General features: G+C 41.9%; 1 protein-coding gene across 1 annotated transcript in view; it reads left to right on the top strand.

Moving 5' to 3' along the window:
- SKOR2 (SKI family transcriptional corepressor 2) overlaps positions 1-12,050 on the top strand; it is a 32,672-nt gene extending 20,622 nt beyond the window's left edge. Inside the window, exons 6-7 of the mRNA XM_065406619.1 lie at positions 2,483-2,550; positions 11,988-12,050. Of these exons, the coding sequence (XP_065262691.1) occupies positions 2,483-2,550; positions 11,988-12,050 (131 nt within the window). The remainder of the gene's footprint in view (positions 1-2,482; positions 2,551-11,987) is intronic.
- The last annotated feature ends 15,897 nt before the right edge of the window (positions 12,051-27,947 follow it).

Genomic DNA, 27,947 nt, shown 5'->3' with positions numbered 1-27,947 from the left:
GAACCTACTCTCCCATCCCTAGAGCTGGCTGGGATGAAGACATATTGGGAGGGGGGGCAATTCTGGGGAATCTTGCACCTCCCTTGCAGTGCTGGAGCTGTTGTTGCCTCTTCTATACCTCGTCTATGGATAAGAGGCCTTTGGTTTGCAAGTCTAACAGTTCGGCACCTTCACAATCAAATGTCATTTAAAAAAAAAAGAAGGAAGCATTCATCTCTGCCATAGGGCAGTGAGCCAACACATGTACTTGGAAGACAGCACTGTAATAGCCTGGCAAACCAACTGATTGTAAACCCGTCAGGGTGGGACCCACGGCTTGCATGTCTGTACAGCACTGAGCAAATTGTGGGCACCATATGAATTAATAGTATTGGCACTGCCATCCAGAGCAGTGCCACAAGGTCCTCTTTAAATATTCATCTCTGTTCCCCTCGGTATTGTGGAATGTTATCATTGCCACTATAAATCCATTTCCCCAGTGAGCTTTTGTATCCATAACGTGGGGCTATACCGAAATTCTCCAGGGCAATGCCTCTGCTTCCCAGCTTAAAATGGCATTAGGTTTGGTTTGGTTTTTCACCACACTGTATAGAAAGTGCCTATCCAGTTGTCCAGTGTCAGCCCCAGGTCACCTTCAATGTTGTTGCTTTCTAAGTATTTCCCTTCTCGTAAAGATCTTTATTTTAGATTGTATTTGTCCAAGCTAGAATCTCATTTTCCACCCTTATAAATTAGTGGGACACGTAGTCCAACAAAAAAAAATAATCTTTTATCCTACTGAGCTTTTCCTCCAAGACCTTTAGTGTGAAATGGTTGTCAAGAAAGAAACCAAAGGCTGTTGCTTTATCTTAGGCTTGGTCTACACTAACCCCCCAAATCGAACTAAGGTACGCAACTTCAGCTACGTGAATAACGTAGCTGAAGTTCGAAGTACCTTAGTTCGATCTTACCTCGGTCCACACGCGGCAGGCAGGCTCCCCCGTCGACTCCGCGGTACTCCTGTCGCCGAGCAGGAGTACCGCAGTCGACGGCGAGCACTTCCGGGTTCGACTTATCGCGTCCAGACAAGACGCGATAAGTCGAACCCAGAAGTTCGATTGCCAGCCGCCGAACTAGCGGCTGGGTATAGACGTACCCTTAGAATCAAATAGAGGAAAGCCAGCTTGCACTGTAACCCAGCTGTCTAAGACATGTTCTGTCTCCTCAAAGATCTCTCCCTTCCAGTTACTGTATTTTATAGAGTTCCTTGTGTTTCCTGAGTCTTCTGCTTGGGGTTTCAGTCTCCAGCCCTGCTTTATAAAGATTCAAGGCTTATCTGTACAGTGATTTAGAGCATGACAACCTGGGGCGTGAATCTATAGCACTAACCTGTGTGACAAAGTTCCTCCTCTATCTTGGTTGGTCCTGCGCTTATTGGCGGATTTTCTTGCCTCAGAGATTCACCATGTGGGTTGCGGAACAGCCCAGAGACCTTCCCCTCTGGAAGAACCCACAGTCCAGGTCAATTGGGAGGTTTGGGGGGAACCCGGGCCCGCCCTCTACTCCAGGTTCCAGCCCAGGGCCCTGTGGACTGCAGCTGTCTATAGTGCCTCACGTAACAGCTGCATGACAGCTACAACTCCCTGGGCTATTTCCCCATGGCCTCCTCCAAACACCTTCCTTATTCTCACCACAGGATCTTCCTCCTGGTGTCTGATAACACTTGTGCTCCTCAGTCCTCCAGCAGCACACCCACACCCTCACCCTCTCAGCTCCTTGCACCTCTTGCTCCCAGCTCCTCACACTCTCGCCACAAACTGAAGTGAGCTCCTTTTAAAACCCATGTGCCCTGATTAGCCTGCCTTAATTGATTCTAGCAGCTTCTTCTTAATTGGCTCCAGGTGTCCTAATTAGCCTGCCTGCCTTAACTGGTTCTAGCAGGTTCCTGATTACTCTAGTGCAGCCCCTTCTCTGGTCACTCAGGGAACAGAAAACTACTCATCCAGTGACCAGTATATTTGCCCTCTACCAGACTCCTGTACCCCACTGGTCTGGGTCTGTCACACCTGCCATGCACTAAGTGGACCCAGCTGCCATGCACTAAATGTTCTGTAGTGGTCTTAGTAAGTCAGAGTGTGCTACAGCAGGCTAATGCGCAATAGATTCACACCTCAGCTTGCCGCACACTAAATCGCCACACTGAGCACTTAAACTTAGCTGCCAGCATTTGAAAACTCAGTCTTTGGTGAAACAACTAAACTTGATCCATCCAGAACATTTCTGGAGTCACCCCCTTGTTCTATCCCAGATAGGAACCTTCTGACAAGACTGCCCATCACTGGAGGCAGATAATTTTTGGACAAAGGACTGTGCCGCGTTTAACAAATTCTTCAGTGGTGGTTTGACTTTATTTCTACAAATTCTGTGGTACAGGTTGATGGTTTTAATTCATGCACCTCCACTCTTTTCTTTTCTTTTTTTTTTTCCCCCCCAACCCACATAGATAATTTTCAAGATCAGATGAAACGGGAGCTGGCATACAGAGAAGAAATGGTGCAGCAGTTACAAATTGTAAGTTGTCCTTCTCTACAGGAAATGTTAGGAACTATCCCTGTACTCTCTTATTTACATTGATAAATATATTCCTCAAATTTTGTTTAAGCAATACAAGTGTACTATTACTGAGCCCATATTAACTTCTGCATAGTCAGGCTTGAGTGTGCAGTTCTCTCCGTTGGTTTGAAGTCTAATTACCAGGAGATTTACTTAGAGATACAGTCAGCAAGGTTACTTAGAGGTGTGTCTGCAAGGTTCAGCTAAATAGGAACTACTTTCCATGGGTTGACTCAACAGAGAGATGTACATCTTCAGTGAAACTGAGGACTTACCTACACCAGTCTAATGAACAGTAAGCTAATACACTGGTCTTTGCCACGAGACTGGTCTATGCCACGAGACTTCCATTGAAGTCAGGCAGGAACATTTGTCAGACCTGTATATAATTTAGTAGCAGTAGCTGGAGATCAATGTCCCAATCTGGCAAATGCTTAAACAAGTGCTTTTAACTTTAAGACTTGAGTAGTTCCATTCAGTTGAATGGGACCACTCTTTGGAGTAAAATTTAAGCAAATGTGTAAGCGTTTGCAGAATTGGGGCCTGTAGCAGTGTCGAAGAGTCACCAGTGCAGGGGCTCCTGCTGGTCATCCTGGGAATTAGCTCAACTCCAGTTCTGGAGCGCCCTCTGCTGGCTGGTGTCCCACCTGCCTCAGGCCCCGTGTCCCTCCCAGACCCCAATGCCCCTTTACCTCGGAGTTCTGCCCCAGCAGTACCCCCACTCTCGGGGTCTCCCCTCCCAGGGGAACCCCCACCCCTCTATCCCCGCCTTGCCTCACTGGCTACTGCCAGTCGTCATCTAGCCCCCTCTCACTGGGGCAAACTGCAGTCTGTAAAGGCCACTCATCATTGGCAAGGTGGTCAGACCAGCTGCCTCTGCCTAACCCCAGGCTGCACATCTGCAACCCCAATACCTGCTTTGGCCTTTAGCAAGGTCCACAGCCTGGGGATTTGCCAGGCTGGAGCTCCCCAGCTCCTCTTGTCTTTCCCCAGCCCTGCTCCATTCCCTGTACCCTGAGCTCCCAGGCAGCCAGGTCCTTCTCTCTCCACAGCTAGAAAGAGACTCACTGTCTTCTGGCCCTGCAGCCCTTTTATAGGGCCCAGCCTGGCCCTGATTGGCTGCCTCTCCGCCTTTTCCGATTGTGTCTCAGCCCCAGCCCTCTCCAAGGGTTGGCTTTTAACCCTTGCTGAGCCGGAGCGGGGTGACTGCCCCACTACAGGGCCCAATTAGCTCTCTCCCCTCCCATCCCCCGGGATCCTCTTGTTTTGTCTGCACTTGCAGCAGACTACTATGGTCATTGATATGCAGCTAAATAGCATAACCTCCAAACCTCGTGGTGGGTCAAACACATTTTTTTTTCTGAAATCTCTTTAGTAAAATCAGAAACCGGGATAACAATTTAAAGCTGCATTTTGCCTCCCTGTATAGTAGTCACTTAGATGGGTTCACAACAGCTTTGCCTCGACAACATATAGTTGCACCTCTGTAATGCTCATAGGTTTTGAGGAATCAGAGTTCTGAAGTTATATTCTAAACTAGTTCTCCCAGATTTTCTTCTCCATCCAATCAACTAGGAAAATTTCCTTAATTTACAGCAAATGCAAAAATCACAAGGCTTGGTGTTTTATTGTTTTCGTGATCAGGAATAGAAATGTGATCATGGCAATTTATACCATCTTCGTTTCCCAATGCCTGCTAGAAATATACTAGTAGTTGTTTAATAAATGGCTACATAGCACTTCATGCATGTATTTACAGTGACAAGCTCTAACCTGTATTTTTAAGTCCTGTGTCAAAAAACTAGGGGTCTCTTCTCCATTCACTGGGACTGCCTAAGTTCCATTATTGTTTAATTTTGTCAGAGTATTGGGAGAAGAAGAATAACTTTTTAGGCCAATTTCTGATCACATCTGTGCAGCCCCATTGATATCAGCAAGGCTGCATCAGTACAATTAAGGCCAGAATATGGCCCTTTGTATTTAAAGAATTAGCATAAAATAATGCAGTAAATAGCTGATGATTTCTTTAAATTCAGTGCAAAAATCTTCATTAATATTTTGATTGAGAATTTAAACACACAGTCAGTACATTTGAAGTTAAGCTTCCTACAGGAACTGTAAGCCATTTGCATATGAGTGTATTTTGTATTGTTATATGTGGTTTTAATCTTTATGGGCCAAATATATTCATGGTATAACTCCATTAACTTCAGGGGATTTACATAATAAATTAATTTGGTTTAAAATATATGTACGTTATGGGTACTTTGGGAATCATAATTTGAATTTCTTGATTTTTTTTGTTGTGCATCCAGTGATAGCATTGCATTAATTTAGTTGTCTGCACTGAATTTCCTTTTATATTGAAACAAGAAGAATATAGAGGAGAACTATTTGTTGCCTATTCAAATAAACACACAGGCCAAATTCTGATTATATTTTCACTGGAGTGTAACTGGAGTATTTTTACTAACTTCATAGGAGTTAGTCCAAATTTACACTGTGTGACTGACTGCAGAATTTGACCAACTGCATTCATTTAATGTAAGAGTCACGTAAACACACTGAACAAGTTTTATATGAATGTTCTCATGTGTATAGGGTCATGTAATGTGAATATATTATCTGTGCATGTTTATTTCAATGGGCAGAACTCCGGAAGAGCATGGATATGTCTTTAGCTCCTCACCTCATGATATTAAGAACAGTTCATACCGTGCATGCACTGTATGATTTTCAGACACTTCTAACTTTGCTCATTCTAAACCAGTGGCTCTCAACTGGAAGGAGTCTGATTTGTCTTGCGTACCCCCAAGTTTCACCTCGCTTAAAAACGACTTGCTTAAAAAATGAAACCTAAAAATACAAAAATGTCTCAGCACACTATTACTGAAAAGTTGCTTGCTTTCTAATTTCTACCATGTAATTATAAATCAATTGCAATATAAATATTGTGCTTACATTTCAGTGTATATTATATAGAGCAGTATGAACAAGTCATTGTCTCTATAAAATTTTCGTTTGTACTGACTTTCCTAGTGCTTTTTCTGTAGCTTGTTGTAAAAATAGGCAAATATCTAGATGAGTTGATGTACCCCATGGAAGACCTCTGCATCCCCCAGGGGTATATGTACCCCTGGTTGAGAACCACTGTTCTAAACCAAAGTTGTTCAGGTCTGATCATTGCTGACTAAGCCAGTGTTCATTTAAAATTTTAAAAATAAGTTGAATTTGAGTTATTCAAGTGCAAAAACAGCATTTTGGGGACAAAAAAAATCACCATTGGGCTGAGACTAAGCATGAGAAAGTTTAGCCTGAAGCATCATTTTTGGGAAAGTTGTTGTCAAGGAGATGAATCTAATTTTCAGATGCCAATTACTCCCAAGACTTTCTAATGTAAATGACAATTGTGTCTTGATTGTTAATGTGGAAACAGGATTTGAAGCTAGTGCCTCATGTGCAGCTAATACTTACGTTGAATGCACATTCTTTTGTCACAGTTCTTGAATTACATTGTGAAATTGCAATGCAGAACACTTGATGGATAATAAATTGCTAAACCAACAACATTGGATGAACTGGAGTGACAGGTATCTTGAAGCCATATATTTAGTCTTGAAGTGCCCTCTGCTGTTTCCATGTGATTACTGCACTTTATGGCAGCCAGGACACTTCATAGTTTTAAAGTTCTCCATTAAAAACTTCAATTAAAATAATGTTCAATCAATACATTTAATTGTAACGTTTTTTCCACTATGGACTTGTAAAGATTATTTTATGACTTCCTGACAGGCAGGAGCAAAATTACTAATTTCTGGAAAAATCATGGGCCAAATTCAGCGCTCAGCTACACCCTCTGCAAAGGGTATTGACTTTGGTGGGGGTAACTGACTGCAGAATTTGGCCCAGTGTGGGGTTTTTTTTGCAGCAGTTTGACCCCAATGTGAGCTACAGCAACTGTCGACGAGAAAAGAGTTGATCAACAACAGGTTCATTCACTGTGTGCATTATAGCTAGTGGGAAATGTTCCAATCTGTTCGCTCCTTCTGCTGAGAAGAAACTAATCATCGCCTCTAATGAGAAACTGGATTTTAAAACATCCAAAAACTGCCATCGCCGAAAACTGACAAAGTATAGTAATTATGTTTGGAGAAAGAATACATGCTTGAAATAAAATACAATGGTTTCAGCCAGAATGGTCACCACACTTTACCTAATGGCCCATGAGAATGAAAATCTCCTGCTAGAAGGGTGGGGTAAATTCAGATCTAGTGTAAATGGGTGCAGCCCCAGTTGAGATGTGGCTTATGATAGGTCTGATTTTGGTCCAACTTGACCAAACTGATGAGCATCTCCAGACTTCAAAAATCTAATCAGCTACTCTCTGAGCACCTGCTTGAGACTCCAGGTCCAACAAATCCGCTAATATGTTCTCCTGAGCAGTTGCATATTTATCTGTGCACCAGATGGAAAAAGCCTGGGCAGCAATAAACAATAGGCAACATTCTGTGTTCCAAAGATGGAGAGAGCACAGTGGTTTTCATCAAATGCTTCCATTTTTGTTTTGATTTGACTCGGTCATGTTTTTCACAATGGTTTCTGATCAACGTCTAGTATGTTCCTGTATATCCTTGGATATTTTGTCTGTCAAATACATCCTGCAGGTGAGGCGAACACCTTTCATACTGCCTTCCCGTGTGTGGAACAGATCAGAGGTGACGTTTTAGTCTGTTCAGGGCAACAGAAAAGGTTACTCTTTTGTTATCATATGATTATAATTCAGCTCTCCAGAGGGTAACTAATAGACCCTTCTACACTCTATAGTGTAATGCAGCAGTGCTTTTAGAAAAGCTAGGAAAGTAAACCATTCAAACAGTGACCTCACTTTCTATTTGGTTTTTATTTTAAAGGGACTCTGGCAAATCCCCCTCTCTCTGTTTGCTCAACTTTGGGCTGGTCACAAAGTTCAGATCCATAATTTGATCCAACTGGAATTTCCTCAAAGTTTGGATGTGCTGCATTTTGGAGCTATCTCCATTTCTGGCCTCTTTGAAGAACCAAGTAATCCAGCAACTATTTGACTGCAGAATTGATGTCTACCTCTCAGTCCTGCCATTCATGCAGGTTTTTAAATGATCATGAGCCACCAGAAAATAAAATTCTGCCAAACAATTTGATTTTTGAGGGCAGGAGACCACACTCCTCATTGGGTCCTTAATGTGCTACTGTAATTTAAAAAAACAACCCACCAATGGAGTTGCACTAAAATTAAAGAGCTCACAATTTATGTTGTATGAAGGATAGGCCCCTTTTTATGATCACGATGTTCAGTATATGTGTGAGAGTGTATCTAGTTGTATGTGAATGAGTCAGATTAGGACCTGCCTGCCTGTCTGCCATTCAGAATTTGGCTGCGAGTAGCAATGCAAGTCAGTGTGTCAATGGCATTACCAGTTTGTTTCTTTGCCTAAAGTTTTTAGAATATATTGACCTTGGCAAGGATATTAGAGGCAGAAATCAGTCTTACGGAGTGGCTCTGGATTCCTTGAGCCCAGCCCTGTCCTCAGCTGGTACTTATGTCCATTGATACTCAGCTAACTATGTAAAAAGTAGCTTTGTGGGGCCTCATTGTTGTTTCTTGCTGATATCCAAGTCAGATTTTCTCACTTTACAAATGAAAAGATGTTTCCCTTCCCTCCCCAGACATACCTGCCAGTTCTGCAAGCTTGGTTCGCTCCATCTCATTCATTATCACCAGTAATGGAGATACTGCAGGCCAAATTCAGTGTTTGGTGACACTGTGCAGCCCTGTTGTCTTCAAATTCTGCATTCATTTGACCTCTTTTTGCAGAGAGACAAGTATAAACGAGAGCAGAACTTAGTCCCACAGTTGCTTAATTAACAACTCTGGTGAATGAGCTGGAATAGAATCCAACTCTCTCCCCCAGAGTTGGTTTGGCTCTGCTGGGGTATAAAGCAGTAAAACTTCCTTTTGTTACGGACGTCAGCATATATGACTCTGAATACATACAGCAAGCTGCTCTGCTGGGTAATCAGGTGCCATTTTATCTAGTCCTTTGGTTGCCAATGGCTACTTTTTAAAATACTAAACCTGTACCTGTGTCCCTGAATGTGCTATGTTAATAAGATGGAACAGTGCTCCTTTCCCAAGGTTTGGTAAATCCAGACTGTAAAAGGATGTCATTGTGGAGTCAGTGGTTGCAAAAAGTAAAAATAAAGAGGGATAAACCGAATAGCTTTCATTTTAGGTAACTTTGTAATAGGGTCATCGGCACTATTTTAATTGACTGAAAAATGGTTGTCCTATGTATCTAAAGCCAGCTTTCCAAAGGGGCCTGAAACTAGCCACTGCTTCTGCATGTGCACAAAATCACTTATGCATGCAATTTTTGTGCTCTATTACTTATACATATGAGAGAATATACATGCACCATACCTGATTGTCACTTTTTTGCACTTTGTACAATCAATTTATACTAATATCCGTGTACGTTACTACCCAGTCACAATGGAAGAGCTTGATACTCACTCTCCATAGTTGTTAAATGATTGCACAAGGTGGAAGACACTAGAGAATCATACCCTTCCAGTGCAAACCCATTTGCATTGAATTTATGCTCCAGTTGGCACATGCTAAATGGAGGTTTCTGAATGCATGCTTTTTTGGCTTGGATACCTGGTTTTATGCAAATATATCACATGCATAAATACAGGCTATGTTTTGAAAGTCTGGCTCTTAGAAGCAACTTTTGATGTGTGTGTTAAACTACACATCTGTCTCTTTCCCTTTATGGATAGTCTTTGTGGTAGGCTGGTTGTGTTGGCTAAACCAGATTCTGACTAATTTTGTGTGTCTACCCACCTGGAGCAGTTTGACTAAGCAGATTATTCTGATACAGAGTTAAAACAAGGGCACTGGACAAATGGAGATTCCAACTTTCAACCGCACAGGTAACGATTTCAAGTCAGTACAGTGAACCACGTGTATTTCACGTAGGATTACCACACAATGATGGAGCCACCTTCAGTGGATGGTGCACAGAAACTCCTTTACTATTGCTGATACCAGCGCACATTCTTGTGACGTAGGATATAAGGAACACACTGGATCTTCATGTCTATTTGAGGATCATTCCTGCTCTTCTGGTTATCTCTATCGTGATCATCACCACAAAAGCATAAAAAGGGGGGACCCTATTGTCAGAGAAGAGCATTAAACTCTGCTAGTTCCACTGCCGCTGTGGAGGCTTGAAATAGAATCTTCCAGAGAGGAACGCAGAAGAAGATTTGGTACTGCCTTATAGCTGAACTTCTGGAACAAAATGGGAATTTCCCTCCTGGCCTACAGCTCCATATTTTTAAAGGTAAAATGGACAGACCTACACATGTGGAGAAAAAGCCTGTCATGCCAAATATATCAGAGAAATTATTTAAGAACAGTTAACTTGTGACAATATGAACCTGTTATACTTGTGTGGTCTATAAAACCTTGGCAGATCTCCTGCATTCGTGCCAGCCATCCAAGTGGATGTTGTTTGCTGACAATTGCGTGTGTGGCCAAGATTTCTACACCTTCTGGTGAGAACACCACAGTGAAACTATTTGTAAAACACTGATTGTATTAGTGTTTGGGCGTCTCACATTCAGTTTAACAGCCTTGACTGTGAGTCACCCAAATGAGTAACCCAGTAAAATATATGTATATAATCCCTGTCCTGAAAGATTGCTAATTTACCAGCCTGTGTAAACAGGGGAAGCCTTACACTATATGCTGGAAATCACTAGGTTCAAATAGTGCAGGGCCATTGGAAGGAGCAGATTCCACAAGGGAGAGCTCTCTACTGTGATCCAGGCTCTGGCAGCAGGCCTCTCCTGCTCTGAAGGGAAAGGGAGGCAGGACTAGCCATTTAAACAGCTGAGCTTTAAAAATCATGAACTTTTTAGGCCACCTCTTTCTGGTTTTCTTTCTCCCCTTTTGTCCGTGTGCACTCGCCTCTCGTGCTGTTTGCACCTGAGTGGGAGGGGAATACTTCTTGAGGGACTAGAGCTAAGAAGGCATCTCTCTGACATCTCATTGTTGTAGCTCTTGGGCACCTTCTTGTAGTGTCAGGCCACTTTCATGAAGTTTCCAGGGTTAACTCTTGAGTTGTAGAAGCTCTTTTATTTAGCCTTTTTCATGGGACTTAGCAGGTCTCTCATTTACTCCCATATATGGTTACCCAGCACATTCGATGATGGATAACACTGAGGTATGGTAACTTACACAAATACACTGATACCCTGAGTATAATACAGATACTCTTGCATGCTGTGGGGTTCAGTGTAATGAAAACCAGAACAGGACTTTAAAATAATACAATTTGGGACAACTGAGAGGGGTTGATTTTCAAAAATAATTTCTTAAGTTAAGCCTACAAAATGTATGTATGTGAGTGCAAATCCCTGTCTTCTTGTGTCGTATATGCAGTTGCATATGCAAAGTGGCTCATTGACCTCTTTCATACATTTGCACAGTTAGTCAGCCCTTTTTGCTCGTGCAACTTCAGGCTTTAGGCCTGACTGATCTATCTCGCTTACACTGGTTTATTTGAAGTTTCTTCTGATTTACGCTGGTGTAACTGAAAGCAAAAGCAGGTCACTCGTGCAATTACCTGTTTGTGTCCCCACACGGTACATTTTGCAGTCATGATGAAGGCACTTCCGAACATTTAAGTCAGTGTCAAAAAATGGTAAATCTCTAGTAGTTTGGATTCCCAAACATGAAGAAATGTTGGGTGTGGCAGAGTTTTGCTGTATTCTATAGCCTACTGCATAAATCATTCCCAGCTGCAATATTTTCTCATGTATGTATCTCTTTTTCTATGTTCTCCTTCCATTTTTCATTAGTTACTGATTCCACTGTAGGGCCTCTTAGTGGTGTGAATAAAGGAGAAACTTATAAAGTCCAACGGGCTATGCTGATATAAATGAGTAGAGAATGAGATTCTTACTTTTGTTTGTTCTAATTGTACAGAGGTAAATACTTCTGCCCACTTTATTACACAGAGCTGATTTTTGCTGCTAGGTTGGTTGGTTGATTTTTCTAGATTACTGCTATACGTTGTTGTTGTTGTTTTTTAAAAAAACCCTCTCAGAACTTATATACTACATCGGTTTGTAAGACCTGGTGTGTTGTTTTTATTTTGTCTCTGCTTCACATTTGTACCAACTGCTTAAAGATCTTGCTTTATTTCAAACCATCTTGTCCTAAAATATTACAGCGAGGCAAAATAAATTAACTTCCAAGGATTCCATCGCATTGAAGGATCTGGCTTTGACACCTTATTATCAAATTCTTGGCTCACCGCAATGGCTTTGTCTCCGTGTCGTTGCAGATTCCCTATGCAGCAAGCTTGATCAGGAAAGAAAAGCTCGGCACACACCTCAGCAAAAGCTAAAAGGTGAACTTGTTAAAAAGGAATGTATTTTGGCAACTAACTCTTCATATTTCTAATTACTGCCATTGCAAGTATTAAGAGATTCATTGTGTGAGGCAGAAGCAATGCTACCAGTACTAGCCCGAAAGCATTATTTTGGCTTAGTCAGTACTCTGGCCTGATGGTATCTATGAAGGGGTTCACCCGTCATGCATGTGGTACGTGTCCAGGATTTGGGTTTTCCCAGGGACAGCATGCTACAAATGCCAGGAAAGAGAAGGAAATGGATATAATGCTAGGGTGCACATGATCTTTAAAGACTTCCCAAACTTAGGGTTTTTTTAATAATTCATATTTTCAGTGATGTCTTGCACCTGATCATTTAATTCCACTGTTTCCTCCTGATGTTGATGGCAATGTTGACCAAGTTTCTGATTTTCCAAAGCCATTGCTGGGTTCTTCAGTGCTGTCTCTAATTGGCAGTCTGGTACATTCTATAGGCAGAGTTGAGAGGGATTTGGACTCAAAGGACCAGATCCTCAAAGGGACTTGGGTGCCTAAAGCCCAGATTTGGGTGCCAAAAGTCCAGATTTAGGCACTGCTGCGATCCCCCAAAGCCCCACTCAGCTACTACCTAACCCTGTGGGTGCCTAAACTCACTCGGTTCCTACATTTTTGCTGTAAAAGGTCCTGTAGGTGCCTAAGTTTCTGCCTCTGGGCATGCACACTGCTGCTTCAGGCCAGCTCTGAGGCATCTATCTCATGCCTTAGCCCCGATGCAGTTCTCAAGCCAGGGGAAGACAGGTGTTGCTCCATCTCACCTGCAGGGCCTGAGCTGGTAGGTGTGCTCTGAGCATATCTAATTCTACACACAATGCATGGGGGCTCCATTAGAACCTCTAGTCCAGTACTCACCCAGGATGTGGGAGATCCTGGGTCAATTCCCGCACCTGGCTGCTGAGGAGACAGGATTTGGCCAGGAGTTTCCCACCTCTCAACTCTCAGGTGAGTGCCATAACCATTGGACTCTAGGATAGTCTGGTGTGGGTCCCCCTCAGTCTCTCTTGTAGAAGCTGTTCTTTAAATTAAATAGTTAAATATTAATTGGGCCACAGACAGAATGAGAATCGCTCTGTAGCCCAGTGGGAGGGGAGAAACCACTGGTCACATTCCTTGTCCTCCTCAGGCAGATGGGAGAATCGAGCCAGCCCTCTCCCCCCCCCCCCCGCCCAGGTGAATATACTAGCCACTGGGCTAATAGTTATGGAATGGGATGGGAGGCCTCCTCCTCCTCCCCCCATGGCCATTTGGTGGGAAAAGGCCTAGGTGCCGAAGTCACCTGACTGCAGGAGAGGCGTTCCCGGCTGTGGATGGCAAGCAAAGAGAGGTGCCTCCTTGCAGCCCGGACTTAGGCACCAGGCTCCATGAGAGGGGTGGGGCTTAGGACACATCCCTCTCACCAGCAGTTCCCATTGGCTAGCTGAGGCAGCACCCCACCTCGCATGCTGGCTTTTGAGAATCCCATTCTTTGGACCTCTCTCTTCCCCTGCGTTGTATAAGGAACTTGGGCACCTAACTCAGGCTTTGGGGATTCCAGTGATTTTTCTAGGCACCTAAGTCCCTTTGCAGACCTGGGCCAAAGGCACTGCAGGAAGAATAACATTCCCAAAATCCTGGGAGGATGAGGCAGCTTCGGAGGTTCCATTACCAGGTGGTAGAAGCCCCTGGCATTTTTGTTTCTGTTGTTTGTCTGGCAAAGCAAAGAAGGCTGGGAGGGGGAAGAGAGACAAAGCATATAGACTTGGTGGTGAGTTATCATGTCACAAACTCTGTATTGTGGCATCGCTGAATAAATCCCTCTAAAGGAATAGGGAGATTAGAAAAGAGAGAGCTTCTATTTACACACAGTGATCACGGTAATCCTCAATGGGAAGGAATTATGGAGAAAGTCTGGGGCATTTGAACAAGGTTTTGATAACATCGATTATTAAAGCTTGCCTGCGTTTTGTCGGGGGGAAAAGCTAATTTAAAAATAAAAAACCTAAACAGAGAGTAGCTAGACTGATAACTAACGCTCCCTGCCCCCAAACAATCGCATAGTTAGTTACACAGGTCAACATGACATTCAGATCATTCTAGTCTACTCTGTATAGGTTCTTCTACCACTCTCATTACCATACTATCTGACTGCCTTCCAATAGATTCTGTATTAAATACCAATTTAAAATACAATTAAAACATATTAATAAATTTAATATTAAAAAAAAATCCCTAAGGGAGAGAGGGACCTCCACTGGAGTAATTCAATAAAGTGTTGATCTAAAAGAAAACCATTTGTCTGAGCATGGCATTAGCTCTCTAATGCTCTTGTGCTAGAGGTCAGGTTTTCACACCCAGTTATGCACCGCGCAGAAGCTGTTGGCACCAGTGAGATGACAGTGGCATCACAACTAGCAATGCCTCACATTTATGTGCAGAAAGAGCGAAGGAGTGATGCATTTCTCATGCTGTTTTTGTTTTCAGTGACATCCCTGTAGACAACAGGGATTTCTCTAAGTAGACCCTAGTGCTTTTGAAAGATTAGTGGTTACTTAAATGCGAAGCTAAATCAGCCAAGCAGAGAATCACAACCATATTGTTAGAAGTAATTTCTGATTCTCAATGGGCCAAGCCAAAAGGAGTTGCCTCAAGAGGAAATGTGCACACACAAAATACACCGAGGGAGGTAAAGAAACTTTGCATTGCTGAGCAGCCACAGGCTACTCAATTAATGCCTGATGTGTCTGATGAGTCACCCTTGAAGTATCATCTCTCCTTCCATTGCCAGCAGGTGTATTGTGAACGTCCAGGGGAAGAAGCTTCTTATAACAATGTACAGCCTCCTTCCGATAAACCATATCATGGTTTTTAGAAGATGCTCTGTGCCTCTCAGCAAACCTTTGGGTGCTTGGCACTGCTGCTTCCTTCAGCTGCCCTGAAGTGGGATAATGTTTGTTCTCTGTCTTGTGGTATATTGACCAAGCTTTGTTAACTCTTTGCATTTCACCTTTAACGAGAGTCTCTCAAAGTGCTTTACAAACGTTAACTAGCTAATTCTCACAAAAATGCCGGTGAGGTGGGTAACTTGTTATTTCTATCCTCTTTAATGGATGGCATTAATTGAGGCACAAGAAAGGCAGTGGTTTGCCCAAGGTCACGTAGGGAGCCAAGAATAGAACCCAGGAGTCCTGACTCCATTCCCCTCTTTTAACCACTAGGTGGCACCCTTGATGAAGAAGTACTCTTTTACCTGTTCCATTTGAATTTACTGTTATGAAATAAAAGGGAGACATCCATTTTGTAAAATTGAGTAAAGAAATAAAAAAAGTGCTACCACTGATAAACCCTCATGTTCACGCTCTCTCTCTCTTTTAATAACAGACGCACAGGATCCTCTGCAGCTGTTATCTTGTAAGATACAACCCACCACTCAGAAATCTGATTTGTATAAAGACTGAGAAATGGAAGGGCTTGGGAATTTAAAATGCAAACAAAAAATTCAGGTTCCTGTGAGCCCAAGGACAAGTGACCTCAAAGCATCATGGACAACCATGTAAAATAGAATGTAGCAGCCATTTATTAGTAAAAACAAAAAAAATCAAAAAATGCCTGTCCTGGATCTTTTGGTGGTACCAAAGTTTAAGTCTCTGTGTTTTTAGAAGGACAATTGAACTTGACAGAGTCTGAGAAAATGCTTTTGAAGCACATGGAGAAGCAGCGAAAGGAACCGCTAAACCTTTCAACGCTACAAACACTGGAAGCATCTGCAAGTTCATCTTTTGCTGTTGAATAGTGATTGTTTTATGGAAAGAAATGTGTGTCTTATCAGATGGGCCAGAATCACCTTTGACTGAATGGAAGGAAAAGCATTAGCCATACACAGTGCTTTTGAAAAGCAGACTGAAAATTCTAACGCCCTCTTCCTCCCGGCCCCCCTCCTCCTCCTCCTCCGGTACTTTGCCTGCTGTATGAATTAAGATTGTACTCTTCTGGAAATATTTTACAATTTAATATTGAGTGTAATTAAGAATATAATCACTTATCAAAAAAAAGGTATTTAACTCTGTTGTAGTTTCTTTATCATTCATGTGGATAAAAAGTCTATAATAAAAAAAAGAAAACTGACATAATAGTTGTGCTTCCCTGTCGTTTCATGGTACATTGATTTGCTAATGAATGAACAGGAATTCTGTACATGGGGACTTTTCTTCAAGGAAATATTTTAGCTTGCAATCATTTAAATGCATTTACTCTTAAAGTGGAAATCCATTTAAATGGTTATTAGAAAGTAAAGTTTGGCAGCGGATGAATGAAGTTACTGGAGATGTAGGCTTTTTAAATGTGCTCTGCAGGTTTAGCTGACCTCTGCTCCCATTAGAATCAATGGGAGTTTTACCATTGACATCACTGGAGTAGATTTAGACCAGTTCTGAGGGCTTTTGAAATCACACCCATAGTCTGCTAACGTGTTTCTGAATTATATGCAATATGATTTCTTTAACGTTGAGTAAAATTTGCCCCCCTTCAGGTGACCCACTTTAGGTCCTAGACACCACATGATCCTTCAGTGTAGAGGTTCCGGGGTGTGAAGGACCTTATATGCTCTCTCAGCACCATTGTGAGTTTTACCTTTGGTCCAGGCCTTACCCAACCGAAGCTGTGTTGGTAAGTTGTAAAGAAGTTCAGGGCCAGACCAAAGTGGCATTAAATGTAGTGGAAAGAAGGCACTCCGATGGAGGTGCAACCAGCAGAGGCTGCAGGTCCCATTGCATGCTGGGACCTGTAGTTTCTGCAGGATGTCTCTCTTCTAATAAAATTGAAGGTATCCATTCGTTATGTAGTAGAACTCCCTTTAACCTTCAGGTTGTGCTTTTGACCACCTTTGTTTTAGAGTTGGATGAGCATCATTATATCAATAGCGAAGCTTATCCAGTTAGAAGAGGAACCCTTGCAGTTTCTAAATGGGGAGTTAATTTTCAGAGCTGCTGAGTGCTCACAGCTCCTATTGACTCCCAACAAGCAGATACTAAAGTTGTATTCTTCTTTGTAAAAGAAAAAGCATTTATCCTGTAATCCAAGAAAACAGGTATGCCCTCTGCTTTGCAAGCTGCTCATGTTTACTCCAAATGCACTGTACGTCAAAAACGGACTTGCCAATGGCATGCAAATTAGTTAGGTTCTGTGCATCCTCTTTGCTGGATCATAGAATCTGGGCATGCCTGGTTGAGTGAGAATCGTGGTATAAATGAAACTAAATGACATCTTCAATCTGAAATAGAACACGTCTTATTACTGGGAATACTATCTAAAACAAGCCTATAAGATTTGCCATACCACAACAGACCAACAGATTCTTCAAAGGAATGCAAAAAACTTTATAAAACACCTGGCCAGTTGCAGATGAGGGAATACTTTTTCCTGAGTCCAACTCCTGATCGTTTGACATTAAAATCATATTTCTTTGATTTGCTACTTGCCAAGAATCATACTCTACTGGAATTGACTACTTAGGATGGCATGGCACCAGCTAAAGGGGTCTGGATAGACTTGATCGAAGATTTTGATGTAATACCTTGGCACTGTTATTCTAGTTACTGACCATGTGTTGTGGCTTTAGGATTCTTCATAGTCATTGTGACAGGGTCCTATTGGGTTCTGGGAAGGTGGGCTGGCGCAAGCCCGCCCACAGCTAAAGGACCCTCCCTCAGCCTGTGGGGAGGATCCATTGAGCCCAGGAACTCAAATGATTACAGGGGACAACAGAAAATATAACAAGGGCAGGTGTGAAGGGTCAAAACAAAGGGAGCCTGAAGGGGACACCGAGCAGAGAGCCCCAGACAGGGCCCACTGCTCTTCGAAAGTGTCAAGGGAGCCAGCGGATGCCACCCAGAGGAACTCTGCCTGGATGCGTGAACAGAGGGAGGATCGGAAATAGGCCCCACAGTCGCAGAGAACCCCCTCAGCCAACATTCTCTCCCTGGCATTATAGATGGCCACTTTGGCTGTCGCTAGGAGGAGATAGACGAGGAGGTCCTGTGACTTTATGGTGCCACGGATAGGGTGTGTGTTTATAAGGAAGTGAGGGGAGAAGTGCTGCCAAAAATGCAGCAGTAGGTCAAGGAGGAGCTGGAAAAGGGGCTGCAACCTGGCGCACTCTAGGTAGACGTGCGCCAGGGTCTCTCTCATGCCACAAAAGGGGCAGGCGTCAGGGATGGGGGTGAACCGCATCAAGTACACGCCTGTGCTCACAGCTCTGTGAAGGAGCCACCAACCAATATCCCCGGTGGGCCGTCGAACCAAGGTGGAATATAGGCTGGCCCACTGGGGTTCCTCACCCTCAATAGGTGGCAATAGGTCCCGCCACTTAGCATTGGGGCGGGACACGAGCGTGAGGAAATGGAGAGTATGGAGCACGAATGTGTACAGATGTGCCCTTGGCACAGTTCGAAAGTGAACCGGCTTCAGGTCATGCAGCCAGCTCGGAGTGTGTGGGTGGGGCGGCCAGGGGGGCTCACAGGCCCTATGAAAAGGTCCAGAGGGCTTGGGGTGCGGGGAGCACCCTCCTGCAGGACCCGCTCAAGGTAAACCCAAGCAGCAGACTACCACAGTGTCTGGAGTGGTTCATGACGGTGCGTGCCAACCTCAGGACAGAGTATCAAAAGCAGGGCAGACACCCCAAGCTGGTGGTATGTTCTATAATTAGATTTCACCAATCCAGAAACAAATGTGAACTCCTGGATCTCTGTAATGGTCCTAACATGGAGTTACAGACCGTCCCTTTGGGCATTCCAGTCTAGCTTGCTACCCAGACAAAATGGATTTAATGATAAATGGTCACTTATGCCAAAAATTACAAAATATTCAGGTTGCTTCCAGTCCCAAGAGACCAATCACTTACCCCAGATCAATTTGTACCTTAGATCTCACACCAAAGACAATGGTGGTAGCCAATCCTATAGTAAACTAATTAAGGATTTATTAACTAGAAAGAAGAAATGAGAGAGTTATTTAGAGATGAAAGCAGGCAACATATATTCACAAATTAGTTCAGTCTATAGTTCCAAAAGGTGACAGAGATGTAGCAATCGGTCAGCACTGAATGTCTTTTCAGAGCTAAGCCAGGGTGACCCTGGGGATCTCTGTTTCTTGCTCCAGCCCTTGGAAGAATCCAAACAGCAAAGAGATGAAAAATCTTCATGGTAACTAGCTTCATTTCCTTCTTCCAGCATTCAAACTGAGGAGACAAGGCCTTCTGCTCATACTTCTCCATGGGTGGATGGGGCAATCAACAAAGTTTTTGTCCTACAATGACCCACTTAATTTTGATAGTCCTCCTGGATTGGGGGGGGGTCACTCTCCTTGTCTGAGTTCACAAGTTCAGAACAGGCTTTTTTATGATTATAAAACAAACATACTTTACCTTGTAGCATGGAATACAGGCATTACAAGTAAGATTAACGCATGAAGCAACCTACAAGCATTTTATAAAGTCAAAACACTAAACATATCCTTACAAGTCTAACACCTCTCTTGAACAATATTAACAGAAAGGTGAGCTGGTCTGATTTCTAGCTATTAATTTGTCAGTGCTTAGCTGACCCCTACAGACTTGTCAAGAGCTGGCACCTGGTTTACCAGCATCGCAGAGATACCACTGGGACCCCCTGAAGTTATCTAGTTAGAAGAATAGAAGAAATTCTTTAATTGCCTATAAACCCGTGGTAAGAGCCTGAGTAACAAGTGAGAAGAATTGGAATTGCTCATTTATGAGCGTAAATTTGATCTAGTTGGTATTACTGAAATCTGGTGGGATTATTTGCAAGATTGAAATGTTAAATAAATGGTTATAACCTACTTAGGAAGGATCGAGTGGGCAAAAGAGGAGGGGAGTAGCAATCTATGTCAAAGATGCCATTACTTGTTTCCAAGTCACTGACAACTTGGTGGCAAATGATCCTGAATGGTTATGGATGAATGTTCTAACAGATAAAACACAAGATGTCTGCTACAGAACACCAAATCAGGATTACCAGGATGAACAGCTCCTTAAGCACCTATCTGTAATGTGTAGGGGAAACAATGCTGCCTTATTATGGGGGACATCAGTCTGAGTGACATATGCTGGAGGTCTTATGCTGCCATATTAAAATAGCCTCCGAATGTCTAAAAATTATAGATGACAATTTCCTAAGTCAAAAACTGTTGCATCTATCATTGGGGAACTCTGTATTAGACTGCATCTTGACAGATAAAGAGGAATTGATCACAGAACTAAAAACTGGTGGTTGCATAGGTACATGTGATCATGACTGGATTACATTTGTTACGTGCAGACAGAATGAAGTCCAAACCAGTAGTATAGATACTTGGTGCTTTTAAAAGGCCCAATTTCAGAAAACTGAAAACAATTCTGAACCAAATCAGTTCGGAGAAAGAATTTAAACAGAAAAATCTGAATGATTATTGGGAATTGTTTGGTAATATTTTACTAGAGGCCTAGAACACCACAGACTCACAATCAAGAAAGAAGGCTGCACTGGTGAAAGAGGGAAAGTGAAAGCTGCTCTAAAACTAAAATAACCCCACATATAATAAGTGGAAGAAAGGGAAAGTTGATAGTAATGAATATAAATCAGAAGTGAGGAATTGTAGAAAATTGATAAAGGAAGCAAAAGGGCACAAGGAAAAACTTATTGTCCTTGATTCTGTTGGCCCAAGAAGGAGTTTTTTAAGTATATTAGGAACAAAAGGAATCCTAACAATGGTATTGGTCCATTACTAGATGGAAATGGTAAAATTATCAATAATAATGCAGAAACAGCAAATGTGTTGAATAAATATTTCTGTTCTGTATTTGGGAAAAAGCCAGATGATGTAGTCATATCATATGATGATGATGATGAAATACTTTCAATTGCAACGGTAATTAAGAGGCACTCTCTAGCTGTTAATGTTGATTTTAAATGTCTTGGAACACTCATGAAGTTTCAGAGGAATGGAAGGAAACCAATGTCATGCTACTATTTAAAAAGAGTAAACAGGACAACCCAGGTAATTATAGGCCTGTTCGCTTGATATAGATTAGGGCAAAATAATGGAATGGATGATACAGGACTCAATTAATAAACAATTAAAGTAGGGTAATATGCCAATCAACATGGGTTTATGGAAACTACAGCTTGCCAAACTAACTTGATATCTTTCTTTGAGGAGACAAGAAGTTTGGTTGAGAAAGGTAATAGTATAGATATTTGACTTGATAATGCATGACATTTTGACTAAGAGACTAGAACAATACAAAATTAACATGAAACATTACATTGATTAAAAAACTAGTTAAACGGTTTCACTCAAAATGTATTTGTAAACAAGGAACCATCATACAGCAGGTGTGTTTCTAGTGGGGTCCCACCAGCATCAATTCTTGGCCATATACAATATAACAATTTTATCAATGACTTGGAAGAAAACATAAAACCATCACTGATAAAGTTTGCAGATGACACAAAGATTGTGGGAGTGATAAATAATGAAGATGGCAGGTCATTGATAGAGTGATCTATGCAAGCAAACAATATGCGTTTTAATATAGCTAATGCAAAGTTATACAACTAGAAGCAAAAAATGTATGCCATACTCCCAGGATGGGGGACATTAACCTGGGAGGCAGTGGCTTTGAAAAGGACTTGGGGGTTGTAACAGATGTTGCAAGCCCATGCAGTATATTTGGAGACCATTGTATTACATTTATAAATGGTTTATGTATGATTGTGTTCTATTCTATGGGGGAGGGTTACCACAGCTCCTACAGAAACTAAAAACAGTAGGTGGTGATTACCCCTGGGATTGTAAACAACTGCAGAGAAGCACCACCCCCTGGAGTGTTTGCATATACCAGTTCAAGCTGGGTTTTTCAGAGACCAAGAGATAAAGAATTTGGGAGGGTAAATAGCCTCTCTGGGTCTTCATTCTGAGTGAGCAAATGGACAGGCCATTCTGTCCAAGGGGAAGCTCCAGTCCAGTTGAAGGGTTGGAATGACTTTAGCCTACTAGGCCCCATAAAACTGATGGGCAATTTCTGGTACGTTTATTAGTAAGTGTGTAGGACCAGTTATTGTTTTTATATGTTTTCTCTATAATGTTTTTGCCCTAAGAATAAATGTACTCTGCTGAGACAGAGCTGCATGGTGACTTGTAACTCGGACGGAAAGCAAAGCACAGGTGTTGCCCTTTAGGTAGTCTGGATTGCCAGGGATATCACAGTGTAAGGCAAGGAGCTGTACAGAAGTAACACCCCGGATCAGAAAGAAGGGAGACGTGGGTCTCTACCCAAGAGAGGTGATGGCTGGGAGCCTAAAACCTTAACTGGGTGCTCTTGAGGGACCATGGAGGAGGAATACAAGTGCAGTTACTCTATAAACTGTGACAGGAGTCCTAGTAGATAATCAGTTGAACATGAGCTTTCAGTGCAAAGTTGTGGCTAAAAGGGCTAACACCATCTTTGGGTGTATAAATAGAAAGGAGCATACGCTCTGGCAAGTCAAGTGTAAAAGTATAATTAGGCAGGCCAAAAAAGAATATGAAGAGTAACTAACAAAAGACAAAAACTAATTGCAAATGTTTTTTAGTACATCAGAAGCAGGAAGCCTGCCAAACAATCAGTGGGGCCACTAGACAATCAAGGTGCACTAAAGGAAGACATGGTCGTTGTGGAGAAGCTAAATGAATTCTTTGCATCTGTCTTCACTGAAGAGGGTCTGAGGGAGATTCCCAAACCTGAGCTACTCTTTTTAGGTGACAAATCTGAGGAACTGTCCAAGCTTGAGGTGTCAGTGGAGGTGGTTTTGGAACAAATTGGTACATTAAACAGTAATAAGTCCCCAGGACCAAATGGTATTCAGTAAAGAGCTCTGAAGAAACTCAGATATGATATTGCAGAACTACTAACTGCGGTATGTAACCTATCACTTAAATTACTCTCTGACTGGAGGATAGCTAATGTAAGTCTGTTTTTTTTTTTTTTAAATATCTCCAGAGGCAGTGATGGAAAATACAAGCCAGTAACGTAACCTCAGTGCCAGGCAAACTGGTTGAAATGATAGTGAAGAACAGAATGATCAGACACAAAGATGAACACAATATGTAGAGGAAGAGTCAACATGGCTTTTGTAAGGGGAAATCATGCCCCATCAATCCATTAGAATTCTCTGAGGGAGTCAACAAACATGTGGACAAGGGTGGGCCAGTTGGTATAGTGCACTTGGACTTTCTGAAAGCCTTTGACAAGGTCCCTCACCAAAGGCTCTTAAGCAAAGTAAGCTGTCATGGGATAAGAGGGAAACTCCTCTCATGGATCAGTAACTGGTTAAAAGACAGGAAACAAAGGGTAGGAATAAATGGCCAGTTTTCACAGTAGTGAGGTAAATAGCAGGGTCTCTCAAGGATCTGTATGGGGGACCTGTGCTGTTCAACATGTTTGTAAATGATCTGGAGAAGGGGGTTTACAGGTGCAGATTATTGCAGAGTGAGTCACTGTGCATGTTCTTTCTCTCACGGAAACTATATTTGTTTTCGCTTGCTTCTGGCTTTCCTTCATCTGAAATAAATCAGCTGGACTGAAAAATACATGTTTTGCTCTTTGTATGTATGTGAAAGCATGACAATTGGAATGTCCTAAACCAGAGGATATTGGGTGCATTTTGACAAGATATCTTACAGTTCTTTGATTGCTAAAGCTTTTCATTCCCCCCTTAAAGACCTTTTCAAGTTTTGTTGTCCTTGTTCAGAAATGCTTATGTGGAATCCAGTGAGTCATGCACAGACACTTTCAAAGTAACTATGTACCTGCTCACATGCAGCTGTGAATAATACTTTCATTATAAAAAGCACATTGTTATCTTATCTCAGTACCAACAGAGTTCAATCAGCAAAGGATTTATAAGAAGTCTGTGGGAGTTTTGCATGAACAAGGACTGGGTAAGGATATGACCCAATTAATGGTCCTTTCTTCACAGGCAGGAAGTTAAAAGGCTGCTGGGATTTTTGTACAAGTCAGTGATCAAAATCCACTGGAGCTTATCACTTTTCAAGAAATTACCGCTGGGTCTTTCCAATTTTCCAGTTTCCTCATGATCATCAATTTCTCAATTCAAAATAAGAGCAGGTGTCCCAGGAGTCTGGATAGCAAGATGCTGGGAAAGCCCAGAGAAGAGTGGGAGCTGCTGTTGAGATTGCACTACCTCCATTTTACTAAACATTAACAATTAGTCTCTGCAATTTTACATTTACCATTGATTAACTCATTTACCGTTCTTGTGTCTTTTACCTTGTCTTTCATGAAGGGCTTTACCTCAGATTATCCTAAACTTCATTCTTCTTGTTCCACATACTTTCTGTAACACTTTAAGGCCAGTTGTAGCAAAATTATGGCTGTGTTACAATTGCAACTTCCGAGACAACAAACCTGTTTCCTGTATTGTAACTCTGCAAGCTGCATTGAGTAGGTAGCGGTGTGTAGCTACTCCATACCAGGAGCAATGCAGAGAATTAACTAAAACCCAGAAGGTGACAATTCCCGCACTTCCAACCCAATTTCACCTGATTCTTAGAGCCCAGAGATGCCAAGGGTTGGCTGTCCTTAAGAGTGAGATTTACAGCCCCACAGAGTGAGGTTCAAGGCTAAAGAGTGAGACTTTCCAGATGCTGTGGTAGGTCATTGATTAAGACAGGGACTCTTATCTTTGGTCCTTGGTGACCTCTAATAGTCCAGGTTTTTAATCCAACCAGCACTTAATAGTTTGTTTTAAAATGCCCCTGCTTAATATTGCATATAAAACACTTAAATGTCCTAATTCATACTAAAGTCTAGGGCACGTGAGAATTCTATAGGCAATTCAAACCAGTGGGTTTTAATAAAAACAATTATTCGCTGATTGGAACAAAAACCTGGATGGTTGGATATCCCTGAGGACCAGAGTTAATAACCTCTGGTTTAGGCCCACAGTCAGTGGACAGAACGATTTATTTTTCAATATTTGTCTTGTTTTTATATAAACCTAACAAAAAAGAAAACTGTTTTATCATTACAACACTAGGTTTATTTTGCATATCACCTTGTCATAGTGATCATCCCTTTGAAAAACATTTTACTGTACAAATAGTATTTGGTTTGTATATTTTGTTCATGTTACATTTACCGCAAACTAAATTAGTCAGATTTTTAAAAAAAATACGTGCAAAATAAATTAATCAAAATTAAATAAAATAAAACACAATCAAACAATATATTAAATGAAGGTAAAAATAAATAAAAATACTAAATTGAATTTAACTAATTTGAAGCTAACAAACCATATATAAAGGACTCAGATTCCACATTTCTTTTAATATCTAGTTTGTTTTCACATTTTATTCATGTGCTTTGTTATACTGCCAAGTGGCACCCTTTGCTGTTTTTATAACTTCTTTTGGTGCCTCATACTTGAAACATGGCTCAGGATTTGCCAGCTTCACTTGGATAATAGAGGACAGTGTCCTGTCTGGTCCAAGGTTTGTCTGAATGGTGTCTTATTCTTTCGAACAAGACTGAAACTCTCTCTTCTCTTGCCTTTGAGTGGGGTAAAACTAAGACAAGCCTGACAACCCTGGACAGTAATGGGAACTTTGAGAAGACCACTAGGGCTTTTGCTCTCAGGCCCCCTGGCCCTCTGCCTGGGCTTACTCCTTGCTAAGAGATGCCCACACAGTGTCCATCCTGTATTGCACAGTAGTTTTATCTGTGTCTGTTTGTAGTGCTGCCTCATCCCATACACACTAAGGGATAGCTGATTTCTGCATAAACTGGTAATCAACAACTCCTCTTGCAGATTCTCTATTTCAGGTGGAGAGAGAGATTGAACATGAGCTGGTATCTGCCAACAAAGTACTCAATCTGTTCAAAAGTGCAGTTTTCCCTAATATCAAAGATCACAAATCCTGCCCTCTTTAACATTTCATCATTCAAAGGTAGCTTCTCACATGCAGACTTGGCTACACTGGTATAGAATGCTCTGGCTGCACAAAAGACCTTCCATTTTGCAAGAGGACTAATATCCTCCTGCTCTTCCAATTTCTATACAACCTGTTTAGTGACCAAACCTACAAATACTGTTTGCTGTCTCTTTCAGTGCCTGAGGTAAAAATATTTTAAATCTTTATATATTTACTCAAAATTAGTGAGCTAAGCTTTGGAAGGTGTGTGAGAGTGAGATAGCATGCTAATGAGTGACTCTCACACCCAATGAGTGAGACTTGATAAAATTAATGGAGATATCCTATCTCCAGAACTGGAAGGGACCTTGGGTTATTGAATCAAGTCCCGCCCCCTGCCTTCACTAGCAGGACCAAATACTGATTTTGCCCCAGATCCCTAAGTGGCCCCCTCAAGGATTGAACTCACAACTCTGGGTTTTGCATGCCAATGCTCAAACCACTGAGCTATCCCTCCCCCTCGTCTCAGATATGTCTGAGAACCCTGCTATAACAGCATTGCTTTCCAAAGTAGACTCAAGTTCTAAGATAAACAGCTGGAGCTACTCCTTGACTTAATACCACTATATTACTATAATCTTCTGTAACTGTTAGTTTACTGTGTTCATCCATGTAGTTTTGCTTTATTTATGCCATCAAATGTATTTTCCTATAATGCTGGTTGATTGTTTGGTTTGTCCAGTGATACATTATGAGAGTGTTCTGTTCCAACACTCCTAGTCTAAGGCTAAGGAAAGGTTTCAATAATAATATTATACTTAGCACTTACTGCACCCTGTGTTTTTCATCTCTAAACATTAATGAATCTTACCACAGCCACGTGAGATAGGTAAATGGGTCTACAGAGGAGTGAAGAGTTTAGTGACTTAAGCCAAGACCACAGAGTGGATTCTTGGCACAGCTAAGATTAGACTATGGAAACTAGGCTCCTTGCCCTCAGCACAAACCTCTAGCCCACACAGCATCTCAATTTTAACCTCTTAAGACACGTGTAAAATGGTTTACTAGGCCCTGTCTACACTAGGTAAGCTGCACTGATGCAAATCAAGTCTTACATTGACTTTTGCTTGGATACACTAGGGCAGGGGTCGGCAACCTTTCAGAAGTGGTGTGCCGAGTCTTCATTTATTCACTCTAATTTAAGGTTTCGCGTGACAATAATACATTTTAACGTTTTTAGAAGGTCTCTTTCTATAAATCTATAATATATAACTAAACTATTGTTGTATGTAAAGTAAATAAGGTTTTTAAAATGTTTAAGAAGCTTCATTTAAAATTAAATTAAAATGCAGAGCCCCCCGGACTGGCGGCCAGGACCTGGGCAGTGTGAGTGCCACTGAAAATCAGCTCGCGTGCTGCCTTCGGCACATGTGCCATAGGTTGCCTACCCCTGCACTAGGGATTTGCACTGATGGCTGTAACCAACACAAATCCCCTGTGCTATCCAGGGGAAAGAATCGCCCTCCTCACTATTGCTCCAAATTCTGTGTTTTGTTTTTAATTTCAAACTTCGCAATGAAATCTTAATTTAGGGCTGGGCAGATACCGCAAAAACAAAATTGCAAACACTGTTTTGAATGAATTAAAACCATGAATTCACTTCAATGGTATTTGAGAGCCATTTTTTTCCTCATTTCCTCCAAATGTTCGTACGACTGAATTTTTGTTCACAAGGATATTTGTAGACGAAACCATGTTTCCAAATGCACACATGAGTATTTTCACTGGCAGTGTTGACAGGAGCTGCGGACACTCAGCACCTTGCAGGAGTTGTTAAACATCTGACAAGACTGGGCTCCTTTTTTGTGCAGGTTGAGAGGAGAGGAGACTTAATACCACTTTCACATAGGG

Source organism: Emys orbicularis, chromosome 6 (assembly GCF_028017835.1).
Source record: "Emys orbicularis isolate rEmyOrb1 chromosome 6, rEmyOrb1.hap1, whole genome shotgun sequence".
NCBI lineage: Eukaryota > Metazoa > Chordata > Testudines > Emydidae > Emys > Emys orbicularis.
Note: the sequence above shows the minus strand (reverse complement) of the source record. Positions and strands in the feature narration are given on the sequence as shown.